General features: G+C 46.3%; 2 protein-coding genes across 5 annotated transcripts; one reads left to right on the top strand and one right to left on the bottom strand.

The window, feature by feature from the left end:
- The first annotated feature begins 124 nt into the window (after positions 1 to 124).
- Positions 125 to 15,675, top strand: LOC147161209 (actin filament-associated protein 1-like 1). Of its 3 annotated transcripts, none has more exons than XM_086098199.1 (19): positions 125 to 342; positions 4,326 to 4,454; positions 4,834 to 4,914; positions 5,181 to 5,260; positions 5,321 to 5,450; positions 6,730 to 6,822; positions 6,901 to 7,112; positions 7,797 to 7,979; positions 10,060 to 10,152; positions 10,363 to 10,477; positions 11,362 to 11,499; positions 11,580 to 11,794; positions 12,120 to 12,265; positions 12,351 to 12,432; positions 12,519 to 12,630; positions 13,146 to 13,334; positions 13,455 to 13,624; positions 14,586 to 14,714; positions 15,359 to 15,675. In XM_086098199.1, exons 1-19 carry the CDS (start codon positions 321 to 323, stop codon positions 15,383 to 15,385), a joined length of 2,346 nt encoding a protein of 781 aa, XP_085954325.1. In that variant the 5' UTR covers positions 125 to 320; the 3' UTR covers positions 15,386 to 15,675. The 3 variants fall into 3 exon arrangements, with proteins under 3 accessions (XP_085954325.1, XP_085954324.1, XP_085954326.1); XM_086098200.1 differs by having other exon boundaries at positions 126 to 342; positions 6,733 to 6,822; XM_086098198.1 differs by having other exon boundaries at positions 5,181 to 5,450; positions 6,733 to 6,822.
- On the bottom strand, positions 14,510 to 25,156 carry LOC147161208 (fibroblast growth factor 13-like). 2 transcript variants are annotated; one of them, XM_086098204.1, is made up of 5 exons: positions 23,928 to 25,156; positions 20,265 to 20,375; positions 19,299 to 19,402; positions 18,813 to 19,011; positions 14,510 to 18,135 (listed from the first exon to the last, which is right to left on the bottom strand). In XM_086098204.1, exons 1-5 carry the CDS (start codon positions 24,097 to 24,099, stop codon positions 17,999 to 18,001), a joined length of 723 nt encoding a protein of 240 aa, XP_085954330.1. In that variant the 5' UTR covers positions 24,100 to 25,156; the 3' UTR covers positions 14,510 to 17,998. The 2 variants fall into 2 exon arrangements, with proteins under 2 accessions (XP_085954330.1, XP_085954329.1); XM_086098203.1 differs by lacking the exon at positions 23,928 to 25,156 and adding an exon at positions 22,030 to 22,372 and having other exon boundaries at positions 14,511 to 18,135.
- Positions 25,157 to 25,198: the final 42 nt, after the last annotated feature.

The raw sequence follows: 25,198 nt of genomic DNA, 5'->3' as shown, positions 1-25,198 counted from the left end.
AGTTTCGTTGGGCTATCTTTTCGAACGCGACATGATCTTAAAGGGACAGCGTCGGACTCGCCTTTCGCCTGCTTTATTCGACGCAAATTTCGCGGCGGCGCTAGGACCCGGGAGCGCCCTCGCAGTCCAGCGGAGGTCCTCCCGCCCTCGCTCCATCCGGCGGCGGTCAGTTTGTTCGGCTGCGGCCGCCCGGAGGCTCACTCAGGCCGGCTGCGCTCTTGCCTCGCCTCGCCTTGCGGTGGTCCGCGCCCAAGATCACGACCAAGCGACGAAAAGTGGCGGCCAGACACCAAAAGTACCCGAGAGGACATTTGGAGCGCATGGAGCCCAAACGCCAAAGCGGTGAGTTTTCACGTCAACTTTCTGGAAGAAGTTGAGCTTCAACTTGACGTCACCTCGCCGCTACTTTGCTAGCTGCTAGCTGCCTTGACGTCAAGTTGACGTCATGGCACCCGAAGTGAGCGCCAACTTACGAGCAACTTAATTGGACAAAGTTCACTCGAAAACTTTTTTGCGTTCGGGCTGGAACCCGTTACGAGCTTGCGAGTGACGTCATAGCCAAGTTCCTCCAAGTCGCTGCGGTGACGTCATCGGAGGAGGTGGAAACGTACGACCGGAAGCGTCCAGTTGAATGACTTTTTGTGCTCCTTCACGTCCTTTCCTGCTGCCTTCGCTGCCCACTTGCCTCCTTCTCTCCTCCTTCTCCTCCCTCGCCTTCTTCCCTCCTTCTCTCACCTTCTTTTCCATGCAGCCTTGCCTACTTCTCTTTCTTTCTCGCCTTCCTTCTCATTCCCGACTCCTCCATCTCCTTTCTGCCCACTTGCTTCCTTCCATATTTTCTCGACTCCTCTCTCTTCTCGTCCGCTCGCTCCCGAACCCCTTACATTTTTCCTCCTTCTCTTGTCCGTCACTTCCTATCCCTGCTCCTTTCTCTCCTCTCCTCGTCCCTGAGCCTCATTTGCCGCTCGCTCACCTCCTTTCCTCGCTACGAAGCTTCCTTCCCTTGCCTCCTCCTCCTCCTCCTCGCTCCTTAATGCCCCCCTCGCCGCTTTCTGTTCTCGCTCACCTCCTTTTCCAGCTCCCTCATCTAGTTCTCTTTCTCTCAAGTTGTCTTGGTGTGTTTTTTTTTTTTTTTTGCTGCTCCCAAATCTTCATCTGGCATGAAGTCATTTGAGGCCTCACACATGCCCCCCCCCCCCCACCCTCTCACCCCCCCCCAATTCACCCCGGTTTTTCGTTATCAAAGAATTCCAAAAGCGACATATTTTGGCTGATCATCGTTGCCGCAGAAACACCCCAAATTGAATGACGAGCTAATAAAACTGAAGACGCCGATTGTCTCTGCCCGGGCGCCAAGTTGTGAACTCTGACCCCCAACCCCCCCTCCACACACATACGCACACGCCCAAAAAGGACCAGTGTCTGGAGAAAGATGAAGGAGAAGAGCAAGAAATGACAGACACGGTCATCGTCCTTTGGCGTGAGAAGAAGATCACAAAGACATGATCTAAAATTGGAGTCCCATGGTTCCAGTCTCATGACCGTGTGTGTGCGTGTGTGTGTGCGCGCGCGCGTGTGCGCGTTTGAGGGGTTACAATGCGGGCTGTGTGGGCGAAGTGGACCACAAGCTGCTTGAGCAGCTGATCTTCTTCAGCCTCTCGGCCTGAAATGACAAACCGTCAGCCGCACGCAAACATGGCGAGTCTTCCCGGCCCGCCAGGACGACGGCACTTTCACACAACAACAACAACAAAAATCTCAATGGGCGTGAAAAGAGCACAAAGAGCAAGGATGGAAATGAAAATGAATGATTGGCCGTTGTCCCGCGCGTTTCTGCCGCCTTTGACAGGAAATGAGCTCGCAGGCCGATCGCCGCGACGAACCTGAAATTCATCGCGATCGCGAATGATGTGAAAACGCAGCAAAAGAGAAAACCGTCAGGAGAGTCAAACGACTTGAAGATTAAGCACAAAAGTCTTCCGACACGCCGCAATATGTACAGTACAATTCATAATTCAAAATTCGTAACAATAGATCAAAGACAAACACAATCGTTACGACGTAAGGAAAGCAGGACGAAGTCAAAATACAAGAAAACAAAATGTAATGTTAAAGGAAGAAAGTAAAAAATTGTATTAACAAATTTGGAGAATTTTAGTTTTAGCCATAGAGGTCAAATAAATGTATATAAAAATGCAAAAACAAACTTATCTTAAAGAGGAAAAGTAACTGATAGAAATTCTTTTGCATACCACTAGATGGTGCCCGGGTACGACTAGTTTGGCTAGCAGCACATTTTAGGGTGTCGCTATCGAATATTTTTAGTAGGGACGGGTGAGTACCGTTACCGGGTATCGGTATCAGTGCCGATACCAGCCTAATTTTAAAGTATCGGTACTTGTGATGGTGGCCAATACCAATATCATTCGTACCTTTTACAATCATGAACTAGAAATGAAGAAGAATAAAACATTTCCATTCATTTCATGCAATTTTAAGGGAAACTGCTGAAGATTGAGAGCATGAAATCATTTAAAGCGAAACAATGGCTCTCAACGATTACTCGATTATTAAAATAGCTGTTCATTTGATAATTGATTAGTTGATTAATTAATTAATTTTGACGCCTTTAGCACATTTTGCGAATCGCTATTTTAGAATAAATACTTCAGAGATGTATCAGATTAGGAACAAATACTTTTTTCTAGAGTTCGGCTGTATTTGCCACACGCACACACACACACACAAAATGGCCGCCTGACGATATGGCGGGGAGGGGGCCCGTCCAAACGCAGCCATGGACATGCAGGAGTTGTCAACAACCCAGACAGGAAACTCCAGCTGCTCGCCTTGGCGACGCCGCGCACGCTTGCTCGCAGCTGCTGTTTCTGCTCATGAATGGCCGCACACACACACACAATGCAGCTGTGGTGTGTGCGTGCGTGCGTGCGTGCGTGCCACGCCCCGTTTTTGGCGACATCGGTTTGTCACCGAGTTGCTTTCTGATGTCAGAAGACAATGCGCTATTGTCTGCGTGTGTGCGTGCGTGCGTGCGTGCGAGAGAAGCAAGAACCAGGACGTGCGAGACACGCACTCCAGCTCGGTTCCGTGTTTTTGGTTTCCGGGTTTCACGGTCACGCCGAATGTTCCGTGTTGAGCTTCCACCTGTGGCATCCATGCGTGTTTTCGATTTCAACCACCAGGCTTAGCAAGTTTGTGTTCTACTTTTACGTTCACCTTCCGTGTTTAAATTTTCGTTGTTGACGACAGACCGGCCTCTTGTCCGCTTTTCTTCTGCACTTTGACCTTTGTTTCCTCTACGGAAGGAAGCATCCTGACTGCGAGAGGCATCAGGATGTTCAAGCCCCCCCCCCAACCCCCCAACCCCCCCCCCCCCCCACTCACATACACTCAGAAACAGGATGTCAGCTTTTGACACGAACACAATAACTTTGCAAAAAAAAAACACACAAACATGACAATAAAAAAGATGGAAAGCATCAGATATTTATCTCAGCCTTCAGCTGTTACACACATGTTGAAAAATGCGTGTTTAATCGTGTCATAATCAATAATCGTTGACAGCGATGTTTTTAACGTTTGTCTGTTTCCCACGATGACATTAATTATGTTTACATTAAAGTAGCACTAAGGAACTTTTCAACCTTGATGAAATATTTGCATAATTCTTTTGGTGAAACACCAACTTCGAACCCGTTGAAGGTACCCTCGCCATGGCCCCCGAGGGGGTGTGTATCATTTTTACTAGCACTAAACAACTTGAGGAGGGTGGTAGAAGCACTGTCGCACAAAAAACTACAAATATGCCGACTGATTTATGACAGGGCCGACCGATTAATCGACCGCCGATTATAATCGGCCCATGATTGTCCTTCAAACATCGGCCAAAACAATCAGCCAATTGGCCGATTATTTTCCCCTTAAAAAAATGATTACCGAAGAAAACCAAAGTTTCCAACCATGAATTCTGACACTCATGTAGAACTTTGGATGCAGCATCTTGTGTCTTGCTCATGTTGAGAACCCCACCCCCCCCCACCCCCGTAGGTATCGATATGGTATTGGCATCATCCGATACCGCAAAGCTGGGTATCGGAATTGTTATCGGGGGCCAAAAAACTGTATCGGAACAACATTATAATCTACGCTGTCAATTTAAATGATGTCCTGGTTTTCAATTAAGGGGCAGAAATCTAAAGATTTTTTGTCGGACTTTCATTTAGACAAACGTAGTGCTTTGCCCCTCATGTTGTGGCATCTATAGGCCATTACAAACCTATTTTTGGTACCGTGTGTTTGTACAGAGGCGTTGGAGCGACTGGTCGGCGAGCTGGCCACTCTGCTCAAGATGTTGGACGGCGAGAGCGTCAGCGCCGCCACCGCCGACAAGATGGCGTCCGTGCGTGACATCCTGGACACACTGCAGGCGTCAGGTACCAAAAAAAAAAAAAAAAACGCGCGCACACAAGAACATTTCACTTCACTTCGTTTCTACTTCAGGTTACATTTGTCTTTTTTCTCGTGCTTCAGATTTTGGAGATTTTTTTATTTTGTGTTTTGAAGTTCTAAGAGCTTGCGCTATATTACATATTATGGTTATTATGAGGGATGGGTGAGTACCAATACCAGGTATCGGTATTGGGCCGATACCAGGACACATTTCACGGTGTCGGTTCTGTCGACGGATATCGATACTGGTATCGGCCCCCGCTCTTGTGGTCGTCTTTCGATCAGGATGTTTATCTTGCATTTGTTGAGCATGCGAAAAAATGTAGGGCACATTTTTCAGTCTAACCCCAAATTTTGCGACAGGCGGCGGCTCGGACGTGTTCGTCAACAGCTGTCTCTACGGCAACGGCACCAGCTTCGTCGAGTCCTTGTTCGAGCGCTTCGGTGAGTCCTTAAAGTTATGTTTAAAAGTGAAAATACCACAAATGGTCACGGCCACCTAAGTGGGCCGAAATTCACTCTCTACATTTATATAAATATATATATATATAAATTTGAGTCCAAAATGAATGAAAAATCTGCCAATTGTTGCCAATTTGGAAAGGGCTAATATCGGCTAACCAATCGGTCAGGCTCTCGACGGCAAAAACCAAAACCAAAAACGTACTTGTCAAGTCTGGCGATGATGATGTCATCACTTGTCTCACCAGACTGCGATCTGCACACGCTCAGTACCTCTCCCGTCCAGCAGAGGGAGGAAGAGGAAGAGGAGACACTTCCCGACAAATCTGTGAGTTGTCCCATTGCTCTCGTTTTTGTCACTTCCATCACTTTTGCTTACGGCCAACAGACGCCCACGGACACCCCCGCAGACACGCCCCCTCCTCTTCCCACCACGCCCCTCCCCGAGGACTACTACGAGGAGGCCCTTCCACCGGACACAGAACCGGCCCCGCAGTACTTCAGCACCAACGTGGACGGTGAGCGTGAATCGAATTGTCTCGGCCATTTTGACACGTTCACTTGGAGAAGCACTCGAGATTTCGGCCCGTAGCGGTTGGAGTGTCATATTTTCAAGTGGAACCTGTCAGCCAATCAGAGAAGAGCTTTCCTGAGTGGGAAGGCGATATTTTGACAAATAATCAAGCTACAGTATACAATTTTACTCTTAATTGAAAGGCCATTTTGTTCTGACAAAAAAACTTTTTGATTGAGCTCATTGTCATTTTTATTTTATTTTATTTTTATTTTATTTTTTTTATTATTATTATTATTTTATTTTTTTTAAGAGCTCATTGTCATTTTGACTCACAAGCTTTGTTCAATGTCGAGAGTCATTCAGCAAAGTGTTAATTAGCTGCCATTTTGTGGCATCTTGGAAGGAACTATGTGAAAATTAATTGTGTCGCGTTCGTATTTATATGTTTTTATGTTTTTTTTTTATGCTAGCATACAGAAGGCTTTGATGCAGCCTCTCAGCTGCAAAGAACAGTTAAAGAAATGGTAGTTATTCCACAAACGGCCAGCAGGTGGCAGCAGAGCAAAAATATATCAACCGGGGCCATGTTGAAAAAAAACCTCAATTGCTCACAATAGATTTGTGAATAATGAGGAAATTTAGCTATATTCTCATGCTAATTGCTGCAAAGCGGAAACAGATAGAAATATACTTTACTTTCTTGATGAAAGAAGACACTTTAATCTGTCTTTTGGTAGGTTCCATGTTGTTATAGCAATCGAACACGATATTATGCGGGCTTTGCAAAATCAGTCAAGAACCAGTAAAACAGCCGGGAGTGAAGGGGATTGCTTCTATGAAATGGGAATGGATGAGTTAAAAGTAATTATAATTATAGTGACAATGTCCTTCGTTTTAGTCTTTGGTAATTAACTTTCATTTTAAATGTGATTTAAGTATATTTATTTTAATATTAATATTAACCGTTTGTCACACACAGAAGTGATGTAATCTCGCAGCAGCCAATAGAAAAGCACCTTCAGATGACAATTTTGCGCGCTTGACTTTTTTCATTTTACCGTTCATTAAATCTTACACAGAAGTACACATAATAAAAAAAAAAAAAACGAAAACTAATACTAAAACTAAAACTAAACTAAAATTCAGCATTTTTTTTTAAAATAACTAATAAAAACTAACAGAATCTAAAGTTAAGAAACAAAACTCAAAACGAAATAAAACTTAACTACTGTATAATGAAATTTCCAAAACTATAATAACCCTTCTTGTTTTCTGTCCAGCAGCTTGCAGGAACGCCGAGGAAGACGCCTACTACGAAGACGCAGACAACAACTACCCCACCACCAGGATCAACGGGCCTCCCCAGAACTCCTGTGAGTGCCTCTCACTTCTCTCAGCCCGGGAACACGCGCGTCTGCTCGGTAGTGACCCGCCTTTCCCGCGGCGCTCAGATAACGACTCGGACGCGGTGAGCAGCTCCTACGAATCCTACGAGGAGGACGACGAGGCCAAGACGCAGAGTCCTCCGCAGAGGTGGACCGCCACGGACGGGGGCTCCGACGCCCCCGTCAGGGACTGCCGCATTTGCGCCTTTTTGCCGCGCAAGAAGCGATTCGGGCAGTGGGCCAAACAGCTGGTGGTCGTGCGAGATGACAAGCTACAGGTGAGGTTCCTGATTTGATGTTTTTTTGGATTTGTTGGGGTCTGGATGTTTCTTGGGCTGGGGAGGAGTTCTGGTGGGGGGTGTCTGGTCGGTGCTGGATTTCACCTTCCTTGGTTTTCTTTGGTCCTTCCTCGGGTCTCCTGGTGTTCGGTTTAGGTGAACGCTATGAGATTTTTTCTAATAGGTTTTCTGGTGAGCTAACAAATACACGCACGCACGCACGCACGCACGCACATACACATACTCACCCACACACACACACACAAAAAAAAAAAAATATATATATATATATATATATAAAAAATAAAAAAAAATAATAATAATAATAAAAGAGCAATGATGATGACATTTCCGAATGAACAATACTGAGCGCTTAAAGAAAAAAAATATATAAAAAAAAGAAAAAAAAAGCTACAGGTGAGAGAGACGAGGGGGGGGGGGTGAGACAGTGAGGGAGACGGAAAGACAAAAAGACAGACTGAGTGATAGAGAGACTACGAAAGAGACGCAAAGAAATACTGAGACTAAGAATAAGACAGACAAGAAAAGTGAGGGAAAGGAAGAGAGAGACTGACAGAGAGAAAGACAGAGAGAGAGAGAGAGAAGGACAGGCAATCACGGAGGGGAGAGATCGGAAGCGCGGGAGAGCGTTTTTGCGGCCATCGACTCTGTGCATGTGCGCAGTGCTACAAGAGCATCAAGGAGAGCGTCCCCCACACCGAGCTGCCCCTCGGCCACTGCAGCGTCCTCTACGTCAACAAGGACGGACGCAGGAAGAAAAGGCACGAGCTGCGCTTCTCCACGCCTGCCGGGGACGTTCTGGTTCTGGCCGTGCAGAGCCGAGAGCAGGCCCAGCGGTGGATCAAGGTACGCGACCAACAATTGGGTTATTCCTTTTATTTATTGGACACAACTTTTTGGGGGTTGAATAACTAAAAAAAGAAAAAGAGAAGAAAAAAAAAAGGGGTCGGTTCATTTTTTGACGCAGTTCAATTGGGTTATTCCTTTTATTTATTGGACACAACTTTTTGGGGGTTGAATAACTAAAAAAAAAAAAAGGGGTCGGTTCATTTTTTGACGCAGTTCAATTGGGTTATTCCTTTTATTTATTGGACACAACTTTTTGGGGGTTGAATAGCAAAAAAAGAAAAAGAGCAAAAAAAAGGGGTCGGTTAATTTTTTGACGCAGTTCAATTGGGTTATTCCTTTTATTTATTGGACACAACTTTTTGGGGGTTGAATAACTAAAAAAAAAAAAAGGGGTCGGTTCATTTTTTGACGCAGTTCAATTGGGTTATTCCTTTTATTTATTGGACACAACTTTTTGGGGGTTGAATAGCAAAAAAAGAAAAAGAGCAAAAAAAAGGGGTCGGTTAATTTTTTGACGCAGTTCAATTGGGTTATTCCTTTTATTTATTGGACACAACTTTTTGGGGGTTGAATAACTAAAAAAAAAAAAAGGGGTCGGTTCATTTTTTGACGCAGTTCAATTGGGTTATTCCTTTTATTTATTGGACACAACTTTTTGGGGGTTGAATAGCAAAAAAAGAAAAAGAGCAAAAAAAAGGGGTCGGTTAATTTTTTGACGCAGTTCAATTGGGTTATTCCTTTTATTTATTGGACACAACTTTTTGGGGGTTGAATAACTAAAAAAAAAAAAAGAGCAAAAAAAGGGGTCTGTTAATTTTTTGACGCAGTTCAATTGGGTTATTCCTTTTATTTATTGGACACAACTTTTTGGGGGTTGAATAACTAAAAAAAAAAAAAAAGAGCAAAAAAAGGGGTCGGTTCATTTTTTGACGCAGTTCAATTGGGTTATTCCTTTTATTTATTGGACACAACTTTTTGGGGGTTGAATAACTAAAAAAAAAAAAAAAAAAGAGCAAAAAAAAGGGGTCGGTTCATTTTTTGACCCAGTTCAATTGGGTTATTCCTTTTATTTATTGGACACAACTTTTTGGGGGTTGAATAACTAAAAAAAAAAAAAAAGAGCAAAAAAAAGGGGTCGGTTCATTTTTTGACGCAGTTCAATTGGGTTATTCCTTTAATTTATTGGACACAACTTTTTGGGGGTTGAATAACTAAAAAAAAAAAAAAAAAGAGCAAAAAAAAGGGGTCGGTTCATTTTTTGACGCAGTTCAATTGGGTTATTCCTTTTATTTATTGGACACAACTTTTTGGGGGTTGAATAACTAAAAAAAAAAAAAGAGCAAAAAAAGGGGTCTGTTAATTTTTTGACGCAGTTCAATTGGGTTATTCCTTTTATTTATTGGACACAACTTTTTGGGGGTTGAATAACTAAAAAAAAAAAAAAAGAGCAAAAAAAGGGGTCGGTTCATTTTTTGACGCAGTTCAATTGGGTTATTCAAACAAATAACCCCAAAAACAACCTCAAAAAATCACGTTGCTTTGTGGATTCTTAATTTCATTTGTTCAATAACTCAAAAAGTTTGATTGGTCCATTTTTGGACCAAACCATTTTTTTAGTGTTCGGGACTTTCTAAACTTATGAGATGCGTTATTATAAATGTTTCCATATCGTTGCACAACGGGGCAAAGTGATGTAAACTCTCTCACAACAACATATCCCCCCTTTTCGGGGTCATCGACCCCAAATGAATTGTTTCATGCTTCCCATTTGTCCCGACGTATGAAAAGGTCGCATCTGATTGGTGAATACAGTTTGATTGATGACTTTCCGATCAGCTGAGTTCTGATAATCAAAGGATACGTTTTTTGTAATGGCGTGTTGGTCGTACACGAGCGGGGTTAGCTTGCAGCGGAGGTCAAGGGTGAACCAGAGGCCAGGATGGGAAAAAAGGACCCAGTCTGAAGGATAGGCTGGAACTTCCCAAACAAAAATCCAAACAAATAAAAAGGATATAATAAGATGATATTGTTTTAAGTTGTGTGTTTTTTTTTTACAAAATGAATACAAACTTTCCAGGTGGCGCAAGATGTTGGCAGCCATTGCGGCAACATGGACGTCCTCAACGCATCAACTTCTCCCGTCGTTCAGAGGAAGACGGAGCTTGACAAGGTGCTTCATCCTCCTCCTCATCATCATCATCACGGTCACAGGGGACCTCCTCCAAGGCATATCGAACCACAAACGTCGCCATGATTGCACTCATGAGCTGCCGCCGCGTTTGCTGTCGATAGCAGGAAGTTGCTGGCGTCCAACTTGGCGGGCCTTTAAAGCGGCGGCGGCGCCAACGTAGCCAACGTGACAAAATGATTTCTACCTCAGATGCTGCAGACGGACAGACAGACGTCGGACTCAGACAGCGGGCCCAGCGCTGACTGCCAGTCATCCGCGCATGGACCGGCGCCAGGACCAGGACGCGACGCCGCTGACGCACTCGGTAGGCTTACGCGCAGTCATAATAATCACAAATCATCTTTTTTTATTATTACCAAGGTCCAATTGTGGCGATGACAACTTGTAATGTAATCCTAATTGCTAATTAGGTGTAGTGGTTACTACAAATATTGCTTTTTTTTTTTCTTTTTTTTTTTCTTTTTTTTTTGCACTCTTGTTTTGTGCTTTGTGGCGCGAGGGGCTGACAGGAAGTGAGACGGGAGCAGATAGGACGTCCTTCCTGGCCGCTTCCTTCTATTGTATGCCAATGACATCACAAAATCACAAAGAGTTATTGGGGAGTTGGGAATGAGTCAAAGAATAATTTGGGAAAAAATGCTGATACAGGAGTTTTCAAATTAAATGTCTCTTTAATTAAAATAAAAGCTTGAATAACACGATACGCAAACTTTAATTCAAATGTAAAAAAAAGTTTAATGAAAATATGCAACACAATTTTAAATGTATTTTCGAAATAATTTTCAGTGTTGACGATTGCACACTTTTTATTCAAAATAACTTTTATAAAGTTTTATAAGAATTTGTCACCATTTTTTATTGAAACTTGAAATTTTATTTGAGTGGGGCATGACATGTTTTTTTCAAGTAAAAAAAGTATCCATCCATCCATCCATTTTCTGTACCGCTTGTCCTCACAAGGGTCGCGGGGGTTGCTGGAGCCTATCCCAGCTGGCTTCGTGCAGTAGGCGGGGTACAACCTGAACTGGTTGCCAGCCAATCGTAAAAAAAGTATATCAGTCACTTTTTGATGTTTTGTCACCTTTTACACCAACTTGAGATTTTACATGTTTAAATACGTTTCTTTTTTTTGTAGTTAACACGTCGATCGGTTTATCCCGATGGTGAGCGTCTGTATTTGGATTCCAGGCAAAGCGAAGCGCGGCGCCTTGTCGGAGTTGACGGGGTCCATGAGTCGTGCGGCGGGAAAGACCATCAATCAAATCATCACCTTCTCCAAGCGCAGGCCGCCCGTGCCCTCCGGTCGCCATGACAACCCTGGCTGTGGTAAGGCTCGTTGTCGATTGCTTCGCGTGATCAGCTGACCTCAGTACCAACCCACCCCCCCCCCCCCCACCCCCTCCCAGGATATCTGAGCGCGTGTGTGGGCGGAGTCTGGAAGGAATGTTGGTGCACGGTGCGAGCAGGAAGTCTGAATCTGCAGAGGGACCCGGGCGACCAGCGGCCCCCTGTCGTGGTGGTCCCCCTATGGGGGGCTGAGGTGGTGCCAGGGGGGCTTGGCCCCAAGCGTCCCTTCTCCTTCCGCATCCTGCAGGGAGGGGCGGAGCTAGCGGCCTTGGAGGTAATCGTGTGACATCATCGTCTTTTGGACAGAACAACATTTGGATTCATCGGCCAATTCATTGAAAAAAAAGATGTAATGACTAATAGAATTTATTTTTTGGTCTCTTAACGTGGAAAAAAGAATCAGCCCCCCCCCCCCCCCCCTGATTTTAAAAGCACGAATATCTGCCAATTTAATGGTTGGTACTCACGGCGGTGACGATACCATTTTCAAATGTCAGAAGTCGGACTTTGAATTTGAACCCCAAAATTCCAATTGAGCAAAATGTTGGAATTCCAAATTGTGGGATTGGAATGAGCGTTTCCGTTTGCGCGTGTGTCAGGCCAGCTGCTCGGAGAGTCTCGGCCGCTGGCTGGGCGTCCTGTTGGCCGAGACGGGCAGCGGCGCGCTGCCCGAAGAGCTCCACTACGACTACGTGGACGTGGACACGCTGACGGACATCCGCCACGCCGCCAGACATTCCTTCCTGTGAGACACTTGCACATCTTGCCGCCCACTTCCCTTTTTTGTCCGCCTTCATGTCACCCCTTTTTTCTGCCTCACCTCCTCTCAGGTGGGCCACCGCTGCCGCCGCCGCTGCCGCTCCCTCGCACGGTGGCGCCGCCACGTACGACGAGGTCTACGAAAGTGTGGCGGTGAGGTTGCCGCCACGATAAATATCCACAATAGCGTATAAAAAAAAATACAAATATTACGACAATAACGTCACGTGTCGCTACAGGATGACGACGGCACGGCGGCCAGAGGCGACGCGGTGAGGCGCCACGCCTCCTTCTCCAGCAGGGACTCTGATAGGACGGAGCAGCAGGCCGGCATCAAGAGACACGCCTCCAGTGAGTTGCCGTCCGTCAATCATTCGAGTTGGACGTCGTCAATCCGCTTCTAGTGATTGGAGAGTTTTACGTTAGTGGGCTTCAGAAGGTCACCGTTTGAATTTGGGCAGCCTTAGAGCGCCCTCCTGTGGTTGCTTTGTTCATTGTTTTGCTGAGGTAAATGTGCTACGCAAACTGTTGGACCCTATTTTGTTATTTCTTCGGGGCCCAGCGGAGCGGTCCAGGCTGCAGGGAAGTGTGGCGCCGACTTCAACACGACCTGTTGAATCTGTTGATGTTTAGGATAACATGGATTTATTTGTGTATGTTGAAAAATAGAACAGGGCCTAAAAAAAAATAAAATCGCACAATAAATCGTAATCGCAAAATTTAGTGAAAAAATCGCAATTAGATTTTTTTCCATAATCGTTCAGCCCTAATAAAAAAAAATCCTTAGCGTTTTGGTGATCGATTCCCATGCATCCATCCTCGCAATGCATTCCTACAAAATGGCCGACTGATTATATGCCTTCTAGATGTTAACCAGTACGCCCGCTATGGGAAACTGCGCGCCGAGGACGACGCCAGGCGATACGTGACGCAGCAGGCGGAGCTGGGGAAGCAGAAGGACGCCCTCAGACGCGCCCTCAACGCCCTGCGCGCCGAGAGGAAGACATTGAAGGAATTGAAGGACGCCAAGGAATTGAAGGACAACGGCGCCACAGGTGAGTTGCGACAGTCACAGCCGTGTAGCCAGTGTTGACGTGTCTGTACAGTAGAGATGTGTGTGCGTGCGCATCTGTGTGCGTTCGTGCATGCGTCCATATTCACGTGCGTGTGCGCAGACGGCGTGCTGGAGCGTCGTCTGGTCCAGTTGGAGGCGCTGTGCAAGCAGAAGGAGGAAGAGCGGGTGGAGCTCGAGCTCAAGCTGACCCAAGTCAAAGAAAACCTCAACAAGTCATTGGCCCGGGGCGCCATCGTGTCCCCGCCCACTAGCGCCGCGCTCACCGCCAAGGTAGCAAAACGTTTTCTGAAAGCAGAAAGCTTTCAAGTCCGCACAGCAGTTGTTCTTTACGTTTTCAATTGGCAACCGAAACATGAAAACAGGACTCGTCGTTTGTTTTTGTTTTTAAGTCAATACACGAAAAAGAAAAAGAAAAAAAAGCCAGATTTTTCATTTTGAAGTTTCACAATTAATCACATTTTGGCTTCTATAATGAAATGCTCAGGGATATTTATTGTACATTTCAATCTTTCTCAAGCAGTAGTCAGCCAACCACTAGGGGGCGAAACATACTTTTCAGGACACTGATCTGAATATATGACTGGATAGCCGATAGGACAACACTTTTGAAGCTGGGAGGCCGCCATATTGCCCCTCCCAAGAAACGTTTCTCGGCTTACCATCCTATGCATTTTTCAAAAAGAAACAGTGGAATAAACGTTTGAGACATTACTAAATTTGTTAAACATAAACAAGAGGACTTCAGACATTTTACAACTTGCCATCTATAAATGATATGCTTAATGATATTTACCGGCGGAAACATGTATTTTTTTTTAATTTAAGAATTACGACTGTAATTCAACAAAAGATGCCTCTGCCAAATCTAATATTGGGGTCTAAGGAAATGAACGATAAAAGAAAAAGGGGGTCTTCAAAGCAGCACATACCGTCTACTTGTTCATTTTATTTTATTTTTACTTGCTGAAAAAATAAAGTGACCACCCCTGTATGTATACCGGATAGTTTATACAGTAGTCTGCTCGCGAGATGGGAGGAGCAAGATGGCCGCCCTGTCGCTTCAACGGCTTGCACGGGCTTGTCTGGGCTATCGGCTATCCAGTCATATATTCAGATCAGTGATTCAGGATGACATACCCGGTTTCTTTAACACTGCTAATGCGTGTTGTGTGCGTGCGTGCGTGCGCGTGTGTGTGCGTGCGCGTGTGTGTGTGTGTGTGTGTGCGTGCAGTTATGCAGTGACAAGGCGAACAAAGCGTCCAACAACAGCGCGATTCCCGTCAACTCGGCTTCAGAACTCCGAAAGCGGCCGCCCTCTCTCTACGCCTCCGCCAAGGGAAACGTCATGCAGAAGGCCAAGGTGAGTTCACGTGTCGGCCTTTTGCGTTCATGTGCTCACGATCTTGAAAAATCTCCCTCACAAGTCCGACAACTGAAATTTGAAAATGAGATTTTCTCGACAAATACGTCTCCAAATATAAATTTCTAACCAAAATGAACTGGCGTCAAAAGTTAAATGTTGGATTAAAAAAAAAATAATCAAAAGTAATAAATAAATAATAAATCAATATAAATTGAGTTTGGAGTCGCACAGTTTGACTTTCAACAAATCTTATTTTATGTTTGTTTAAAAAAAAAAAAATGCTTCATAGCCTCGATGTCAAATTTTTTTTAAATTTTATTTTTAAAAAGTAGGCATAATTTTGTTGATGAATATTCTAAAATGTCATAAAAAAAAAACTAATTTAAAGGTTCATTTTTTTGTCATCAATACTTTTGGTGATGACGTTTTTGCTAAAGTTTGGTTTCAGTTTGGAACTCCAGATCTTGTGATCTTGTCTCAAAGTCGTAATTTTGCTCTCATACGGATGTTGGCTTTCAAATAAAGAGTCATTTTGAAAAATAAGTACTCAGTACTAAGTTGCGATACCTGAAAAATCTGCTGAAGTATGGAAAGTATTTGTCGACGATGACCCGCCGCCGCCGCCCGCTGCCGTTTTGCAGGCGTGGGAGTCCAAGACGTGCACGTAAAGGCGGCCACGAGAAGGACGCGGACGAGACCCAAACGGACACAAGGTCGGCGGCATGACCTTCAACACGCCAACTTTCCGTATTGACTGACGCCATGACGGGAGGTAAGCGCAGGCCCTGCCCCTCCTCTCACCTGGATACTATTAAGAAAGTATATGAACGACGACCCAGTGGCGCCCCCTGGCTTCTGATTGGATGACTTTAACGCCTAAATTATTATGACGGTTATGATTTAGCATATTATGCTACTGCACTTTATGGAATTGAACTAAAAAGACTTGATCAACGTCTACTTTGTCCTCTCTTTCTTTGCGTAGCAGCACCACCCGGTGTACGCCTTGTGTACTGCACTGTTCCAAAATAGAACACAATGAATCGATGAAAAGCAGAGCGAGCGGCCAGTAACTTGTTTACAAAGTTTATTCAGTGCATGTCGTGTTGAGTCCACAGCGGGAAGCGAACGCTTCCGTACTTCCCGTTGGCTCCCGCGGCCGCCATTGGCCCTTCACAGGGCTCCGCCCGCCGCTTCCCATTGGTCCCATCACGAGTGTTCTGGTTTGACCCTAGCGGCTCACTGGCGCCCCCCAGCGAGCGTAAACGTCAAGAGAAACCTCAGCATGCTGCTACGAGGGCAGAGGTCAGCGAGCGAGCGCTCATGCGGCAAGACAAGCGGGGACAAAAGTAACAAAGCAGCAAAGAAGAACTCGACGAGCGCGTTTGTGGAGAGGTTGGCGTGCGAATGCTGAAAAGCCGACGCGAGACTTCGATGCTGTGGAGTTCACTGAAACGGAAGACGTGGAATTGGAGGGCACAAATGCTACTGATATAAGAACAACAATCGCTCCAATGCTAACACTTGCGATGCTAACGTAGCAAAATAGTGAGTGAGCAAATGTCCTGAGTGAGTTTGCAGTTGGAATGCTTTGATTGGGTTGAGAAATGTGTCAGACGTCTCCATTCTTTTGGGAATTTGGCCATGGAAAATGTGAAATTTTCGCAAAAATGGGCAATTCTTCGAATGCCCAAAATGGCTGCCAAGATGTCGTTGAATGGAAAAGCTTTGTGGTGGCAATCATTTGCCAAGGATTCTCTTGTGAAGAGCGGGGCCGGCTTGTAAACATTGATGGAGCACGTGCACAGCGTTTGTGGTCAATGCGTGCGCGCACGCCACACCTTGCTAACGGCTACGAACATGGCCGCCGCCACCAGCTCCGTGTAAACATGGCCGCCTGCTTCCTAGCGACAGCCGGCTTTCCTCTTTGGTTGCGTGCTCAGTCTGTCGGCTGATTGTCTTTCCATGTCTGCGTGCGGCTGTGTCGGGGATCGCTCGCTACCCGCGAGGAGTCGGTTTACATTTCTCCAAATGAAGCTCCTCAACTCATTTCGCCGCTTGCTTGGCACCGAGATGCCACAAGCTGAGCACAAAAATGACAGATAACACAAGATAAGCATCCCCCCCCACCACCACCACCCAAAAAAAATGCCGGTATTTGACAGCCCCCCAAAAGGTTTATATTTAGCTCTAGATGCTACAAGATAGCAGCAAAGCACTACTTTTGTCTGAATTTGCTCCTCAAGCAAAAAAGAGCAAACAAGCGGACGAGAGCTTCCGCCCCAAAATTGACGTTCCCCCAAAAAGGTTTACAATTGCTTGTAGATGCCTGAAGATGGTGGCAAAGCACTACTTTTGTCCAAATAAAGCTCCTCAACTCACATCAACATATTTGCTTGGCACCAAAAAGGTTACCCCAAAAATCTTTGAGAAACTGATGTTGCCCTTCAAAATTTGTATTTGCCTGTTTGCTACTTTGTACTTTTGTTCCAAATGAAGCTCCTCAACGAACTGCAACAGGTGCCAATTGTTGGCAGATTTTCTTGGGCAACCGATCAGTGATTGCTTTTTTTTCTTTCTTTCTTTTACGCAATCCTTATTTGTGTTATTTTGTGGTAATTCCCTTTCCCCAAATTTCGCATTTATTTTCATGGCAATTGCAGGTTAATGATTTAAAAATTAAAATTGCAATTGACATCATCTCAAAAATTGTCAATAGATGCCACAAGGTGGCGATCAATTGGTCTGAATTCATTCAACGTCGTTTTCGGCCACAAAGATGTTGCATGATGATCACAAAAACAGCAAATCATGGAAGAGGCTCCCCAAAAATATCTGCCAGGAATTGACACCAGCCCAAAAATGTTTATAACCGCCTCAAGATGGCGCCATAGCTCTACTTTTGTGTAAATGAAGCGCCTCAATTCACTTCGTCGCGGTTCCTTGGCACCAAATGGCACAAGATAAGCGGAACAAAATCATGCGAATTGACGTCAGCCAAAAACGCTTTTCAAAAGGATTATGGAAGTTGGTTTCTAAAATCCAACCTCCAAATATGTGGAGGTTCAAAAAACTCGAGTGATTGCGAACGCACAAGACATTTTCAAAAGGACTTTTTTGGTCTACTGTGTAAAAAAAAAAAAATTCTTCTCTCGTGAAATAAAATGAGCCGATGATTCCCAACACAGCCCGCGTGTGCGTGTGCGTGTGCGTGTGCGTGTGGGGTGTGCGAGTTGGTGGCTCGGTTGGTGGTTAGTGAGGTTGACTGGGGGGGTCGGGGGCTAGGACAGGTCGTTGTTGCTAGGCGACTTCCCTCCGTTGAGCAAAGCCGAAGCGCTGCGACTTTTGGTCGGCGTCCCGCTGCCCGAGCGCGACGACTCGGTCAAGTCGTGAAGGGACGGCTCTCTGTACATGGCCACTGCACACGCACGCACATGCACACACACACACACACACACACACACATAAGCAGTTAAAAAAAAAAAATCATGAAGCCAGTGCACTAATCATAACAAAGCAATATCCTTCATAGGAAATCATGTAAATTCAATGATTCCGTTCCCGATACTCGGATATCACATTTTTATTTTAGTACGACAATTTTCAGCTGCACAAATACTGAGCAGAAATGTGAAAAATGGGACACCATTTTGCACCTTTGTCCTCCACCCGCCAACAAATAAATGCTGTAAAATCTTGTGAATAATAACTTGTTTTTGTTTTTTGTTTTGTTTTGCTGTCAAACATAAACAATTCACAAATCTGTTTAGAACTGTGGGGAAAAAAGCTTTTTTTTGCAACATGGCCCTGGTTGATCTCTTATACTCTGCTGCCACCTTCTGGCAGTTTTTTTGTAATAACTACCGTGGCTTTAAACATTTCCTTCAGTTCAGAGGCTGCATCGAAGCCTTCTGTATGCTCTAGCATAAAAAAAAACAAAAAAAAAACATAAAAGACGTATAAATATGTTTTTGGGAGTTTAGGACAAAGTATTCAAATGTTTCTGGCTTTGAATGAGTTAAAATAACACTGGAAATGCAACACTGGCTAGTGCTGAGTACGCTAACCATTTACAGTAGCGACACTTTGTGTTACCTTTGAGCGGCTTGGGAATGAAGTGGGCGGCGGCCTTGTTCTTCTTCACGTGGTTGCCCTTCATGATGGCGCCCTCCTTGTTGAGTCCCAGGTACCAGGCCCGGCCCGAGGCCTGCTGGCGGTACTGCATGGACGAGTAGGTCACGTAGTAGTTCTCAAACACCGACTCTTTGAACTTGCACTCGGGCGTGAAGTGTTCCTGCGGAAGGGAAGGGCGCCGCCGTCACGTGACAGGTGGCGCATGGCGGGGGGCGCGTACAGCAAAGTGTCACCCCCCCCCCACACCCCCCGCCTAGAGGTGCTGACGTTTGCCTTTCCTCCTTCCCGCGTCTCCATGGCGACCGGCTACTCCCCGGAATACTGAGTGCATGCTGAGGATGCCGGCGCGCTTGCCGGGGGAAACGGCAACATTTGTACGAATGCTTGCGTGACGTGTGTAGATGTGTGTATATTCGAGCGCGTGTGTGTGTGTGTGTGTGTACATACAGAAGTGTAGAGGAAGCCCTCGCTGTTCATGGCCAGGTAGAGTTTGGTTTGGACGCCCTGGATGGCGACCACACGTAGTCCCACGGGGATCAGATTGAAAACGGCTGTTGACACACGCACACACATGCGCACGCACACGCACACACACACCAATTTGTGAGTGTGCACGTCGTACTTGGAGCATTTTTTGTGATGTCCATGACCATGAGGTCCATGAACTCGTACCTTCATTGAACTCACTCGTAGGACAGTTGACTGCAGTACTTGGTCGGACCACCGCATTTTACTGCTCAAGTTTTGACTTGACTTTTGACTCAACTCTGAAATTTGGTCAGTACTTACTGGCGGGTTTTCTGGGTCACCAGAACCCACCCTTAAAAAACAAAATGGCACCTTTCAGAGTGGCCTTTTATTGTGGGCAGTCTAAGGCACACCTGTGCACTCGTCATGGTGTCTAATCAGCATCTTGATTTTTTGGGATTTTCTGGGCAAAGGAGACGTGCTCACTATCGCAGATTGAGATTCATATTTGAGAGAAATGCCGGAAGAAATTTGAGTTCATCTCGTAAAAAATGGCAGCAAAAACAAAAGTCTTGCATTTCTATTTTTGTTGAGCTCCAGGCTGCTCGTCGTGCCCAGCGGTCTGACGAGTGCACTTGGAAGGTTTCATTGTGGACTCGTAGGCCAAAAGTGGCCTGAGCATTTTTTTTTTTTTTATATATATGTTTTTTTTTTTTTAGGCCATTGCTGATTTTGAAATACAGCAAAATTTCAAAATAAAAGAACTTATTTTTTGCTCTCTTCATTCCTAAACAATAATGACATGAAGGAGGGTTAAATATCTTTATCGTTGTCTTTTGTTGTAATTGTGTTTAAACGCAACACAGAAAGAAAAGAAAACCGGCAATTTGAAAGGCGCGACAATGACGCGATCTTTTCGAGTGCTGCGTTCGTGCGCGCGCTGACCGTAAGCGGCGTCTTCTTCTTTGGTTCCGTCGATGGTGCCGTCTGGGCCGAGCTGCAGCTGGAACCCTTGCCGGCTGGACAGCCGCGTCACGATGCCCTTCAGCTGCGGCTCTGCTTGCCGCAAAACAAAAACAAAAACAGAAACAAAAACAATCACCACTTCCAATCTTGTTTTGCTCTCTTTTGTTTTCTCTTCTTGATATTTTGGAACCAGCTTACAAACCCGATCAAAAATCTTAAGTGCGGTTGAAAAGGAGCGAGAACGGACTTTTTTTGCACATTTGGATCCTAACGGCCGCAATGCTCTTCCGACCGGACTCTCTCACGCGGAACATCCCAGTCAGCTGCAGAATCGATTTCAAAATTCTGCCGCTGGTCCCGAAAGCACTGAATGGTTTTTGGTTCCTGAATATATTCAAGAAACGCTGATTGACGCAAACCCGGCAGGACTCTTGAGATCCGCAGACTTGGGCCAACGAGTGGAAGCAAACAGGGTGAAGCTGCCCTTTAGCTGTCGTGCTGCACGCAAATGGAATCATTGATTGATGAAGGTCTTTTAAACGGCTTTTAATTATTGTTAGTTTTCAACGTCCTTACGCTAAATGTTTTAAACGTTTGCCGTCTCATGCTTTAACATTGTCAATGTATGTGATTTGAGCAAATGTTGTTTTCTCTTTTCACTCCGAATGAAAACGACTTTGTTTGTTGGTGCTTGTCGGTGTTGTCTGAAATGTGAAATAAAAATAAAGTAATGAGGTTTTAAAGTAGAGCAAAATAATTGATTGGCAACAACAAACTGAAAGTTTTGAAAAGCATGGCTCGAAAAATAAGCCCAAAAAAACTCTCCAAGGCAGAACCCCAAAAAGGTTCTCAGTCGGTCTGAGTCCGCCGTTCTTGTGAATCGCTTGAAAAATTCATTTGGCGTGATGCGAGTGTTTCCAGGAGGCTCGTGAGAACGTTGCTGCGAGTGGTGAAGATGGATTCACGAACCGACGGCCATTTGCATGGTGGGACCTGCTTGTCATGCCAGTAACGATGGAAGCCATCTGGACCTTCAAGGTTCCATTTTTTTCATCAACGTCCCATGTTTGATTCTGGTTCTGCTGGTATATTTTCAAATATAGAATATATGACGATTCAGCTGCTGTTAAGTGTTCAGTTCAGGGCCGGCTCTAGTCTGATGGAATACAGGGCCGGGCCACCCCAATATTTTGAAAACGAATATAAAAAAAATTGCCTTTTCATATTTTACAATATGAAATATTTTCAAAGTCATTCTAATATATATAAGAAATTTACAGTTGCTTGATTGACCGATTTTGGCATGTTTAATCATTTCAAGTCAAAAATTTCGAAGTGACGCCTTCAATTTTAGACTAACACTGGATTGGTCGCCAGGACACAAACAAACAACAGATTAGTCGCCATTCATTGTCAGGGCATGTGCGGACACGCAATGGATTGGTCACGGGCAAACTTCCGTACAGGGATGGTGCTATGCTGCAGCTAGGGGGCGCTCTAGCCCGCTCAGAAATCTGTAGCTACAATTAAGCCCCTCCAGCATTTCATTTGATATTCAAAAATGTTTTTGTCAGAACCCTCATGTTTGGGTCAAGGCCCCCTTTAGCGCCGGAACACAAAAATGCGTGCCTATGCACACAAGAATTCCCCAAGGCAAGATCGGAACCCTAAACCTCAGAACTGCGGGCAACAATTGGCCAATCAAAGATGATATGATGATGATGACGGAGGTGATGAAGCTCACCTGGCGGCCTCCTCCTCTTCCTCTTCTTGCGGCCGCCAAACAAGTTGACGCGCGCGAAGACGTTCAATTTGCTGCCAACGCCGTCGTTGCCGCCGTCGTTGCCGCGGCACGCGTTTGCCTTCTCGCGTTCCCGCGCTTGACGCTTCTGGCGCATCAGCGAGCTGGCGATGGCCGCCGCGCGCGACATGTCGTCAAGGGAGGCGGTGCTGGGGGGGAGGGGGCCGAGGTGGGAGGGGGCCAGGCGAGGTGTTCACGGCCGGGAGGCGTCGGTGGCCGCCGCGCGCCCACACGTTCTCACGTCCATCGGCACGCTTCACGAATCCGGTAAAGACCCCCGACGACCCCCCCCCCCCCGCCCCCCCAACCTTCAGCTCCTCACACCCCCGTTGCCCCCCCCGTGCAGCCTGGTCGCCGCGGCGACGCCTCTCAGCCCGGATGACCTCCGCATCCGTGCATGTGCTAAGTCTGAAGGTGCAAGTAAGAGAGTGCCTATGTGTGAGAGCTCCGATGTGTGGGCGTGACTGAATGCGAGAGTGTGTGTGTGAGAGTTGTGCTCTACTCCGTTATTTTGTGTGCATTTGTTCATGTGAGTTTGTGTGTCGATCTGTCTTTGTGTTGGTGTGTGTGTTTGTGATGAAGCTGTTGCGCAGCTGCAGTGCCCCCCCCCCGCACACACACAGCTGCCCCCCCCCCCAGTCCGTCTGTTTGTCAATGAAATGAAGTGCCGTTCATTAAAAAAAAAAAAAAAGGCCACGTGCCCGAATGAGTGAAGAAGAGGAAGAAGATGAAGGAGCCTGCAGGAGTGCGTGGGAGGGGGGGCATGTGGAGGGGAGGGGCCGCGCTGCTGTTTTGGTGCAGAGGTGCTGCAAGAAGATCTCTGCAACACTCTCGCACAACCGAACACTCACAAGAACACTGTCAAAACAACACTCGACTCATAAGCACACGCTAAAATGAAACGTGCACGGTAACACACACACGCATGGACACGAAAGACACACGTTTGCAGTTTCCTATTTTCGAATGTTGCTGAAATGTGACTCATAGCTTGTGCCGTCCACCAGAGGGAGCCGCTCCCACTCCGAAGCCACTTTGATCTAATCTCCCAATGGCGGCAATTTCGGAGGAGCAGGCGATGGCTCGCGACTTGGAAACGTGCGAAGCGGGATGAAGAGCAAAGCCAAAGATGTCGACGTCAAGAAGACCGCTGACAAAATGGCGGCGGCGCGCTGCTCTCTCTGACCTCGCCGCCGCCGCCGCCGCCGCCGCCCCCTGTGAGGCTCCTGCTGGTACTGCAGCGCTTGCTGTGCGCTCGTCAGCTTCCGGCAGAAACTCGCAGGAAAATCAAGGCAAAGTCTGCTGGCAACGTACGACATCAAGAAACCAAACATTTTGTTTTCCATCCGCCTCCGACAAGCGACGGATGACATTCCCTGACGTGGCACTAGCAACACGTGCGAGAGATGTTTGTACCCGTCCAACAAGCTCATTTTCAGAGACAACTTCTTCAAAGCATGACAATATTAATATAATATCAACAAAGCCAAGAAATCTAGTAGCTTATTGCTAACATAATAACACAATTAGCATCAAGTTGTAACTCTTTGAACAAAAGCTACTAAATTCCAGGAGAGCTCAGTGCTGCCCGCCATCTTGTGGCACAAGGAGGTACTACACACAAGTTGCGCAACTCGAAATTTGGACTTCCTCACATCCTGTCAAATCTCATCAAAAACGATGGCTTAAAAATCCGCAATACAGCGGCTCCACTGAAAACCCGATGAAAGCGTCCGATGGGAACTTTCTCCAGTTTCTTCCACCAAACCCCCCCCCCCTTCCACTAGACCCGACTTGCCCAAAAACTACCCCGAGCTTCGAACTCGTCCCATCCGGCCTACCTGAGGTGGATCTGCGAAGAGGGAAGGTCATGCTGCGCCCGTGGAGCTCCGGAGCGTCTGTGCTCCTGGCATTTGCCAACTTCCCGTCGGACACTCGCGGACGTTGCGAGCGCTCGATTCTCTCCCGGGCTCCGGATCCATTAGGCCCGCCCGGCGGATCGTTACAGGACATTAGAGGCCATTAGGACTTCATCAATCTTTCATCTCCGCCTCGTCGGGACGGAGGCGGGACGCTTCCCAAATCTCGCCACCCGGACGCCCGCTCCGGGGAATCCCACCTGCGGCTTCTTTGCTCCCGGCCTTCCTTGTGCCAAAACTGCCAACTCATCCACAACGGCGCCCCCGGCGTGCAACGGCAACATCCTACGGGGACCACCACACTGGAGGGGATTAGACGTACATGGACGCACGGTAAAAAGTCATATTTACTTGGAAAAAAGCGAGTCAGAAATTCTAAGTACATTTTACCAGTTTATTCCAAAAAAAAAAGCTACTCAAGGGTTGAGGAACGAAACCAGCAACCTTCAGGTTGGGAGACGCCACTCTACCACCTGAGCCGTGTTGCTCCTGATGTGGGTTAGCATATTAACGGTGTCAAGTGCAATCCTTGTACCTCCATGAGACCAGTTTTTGGACACACCAGCAATGCAGTATAGTGGCAAACAGCAAGAGTGGCATGGCTCAGGTGGTAGAGTGGCGTCTCCCAAGCTGAAGGTCATGAGTTTGTTCATCACCGCTTGATTAACTGGAAAAAAACACACACACAAAATGTACTCAATTCTCTCGTAAAATTTCCTGTACGAGAAGTTCTGAGTGAAAAAAACTTTTTTTTTTCTTATCACACGCATACACACAAATACATATGTACAAAAACACACACCGACTCATTACACATATACGAGTACACAAACACATTTATGCACTAAACACACACATTAACATACACAAAACTACACACATCAACACACGCTCTCTTGCTAACACACACACACAGCCAGTTAATGGCGTTGCCTGCATCCATCCCATAATAGGCCAGATTCCATATCAGCCACTCTCGGGCTGCCGTCCATTATCCCGTCACGCCACTCGCTGTTGAAACGCGCCCACGCAAAAGTGCTGAAGCGAGGCGGGGGAAGACGTCCGCTCAGCAACTTCCAAGCAGTCGCGCACGCCAACCGCACAAGAAAGTTGCGCGCAAGACAAACACACGTTTGTCACTTGCCGCGCGGCGTCAACAATTTCGATGACGTCACGGAAGCGCGAAATGTCAA

Source organism: Leptonotus elevatus, chromosome 16 (genome assembly GCF_054856555.1).
Source record: "Leptonotus elevatus isolate MCC_2025b chromosome 16, RoL_Lele_1.0, whole genome shotgun sequence".
Taxonomy (NCBI): Eukaryota; Metazoa; Chordata; class Actinopteri; order Syngnathiformes; family Syngnathidae; genus Leptonotus; species Leptonotus elevatus.
Note: the sequence above shows the minus strand (reverse complement) of the source record. Positions and strands in the feature narration are given on the sequence as shown.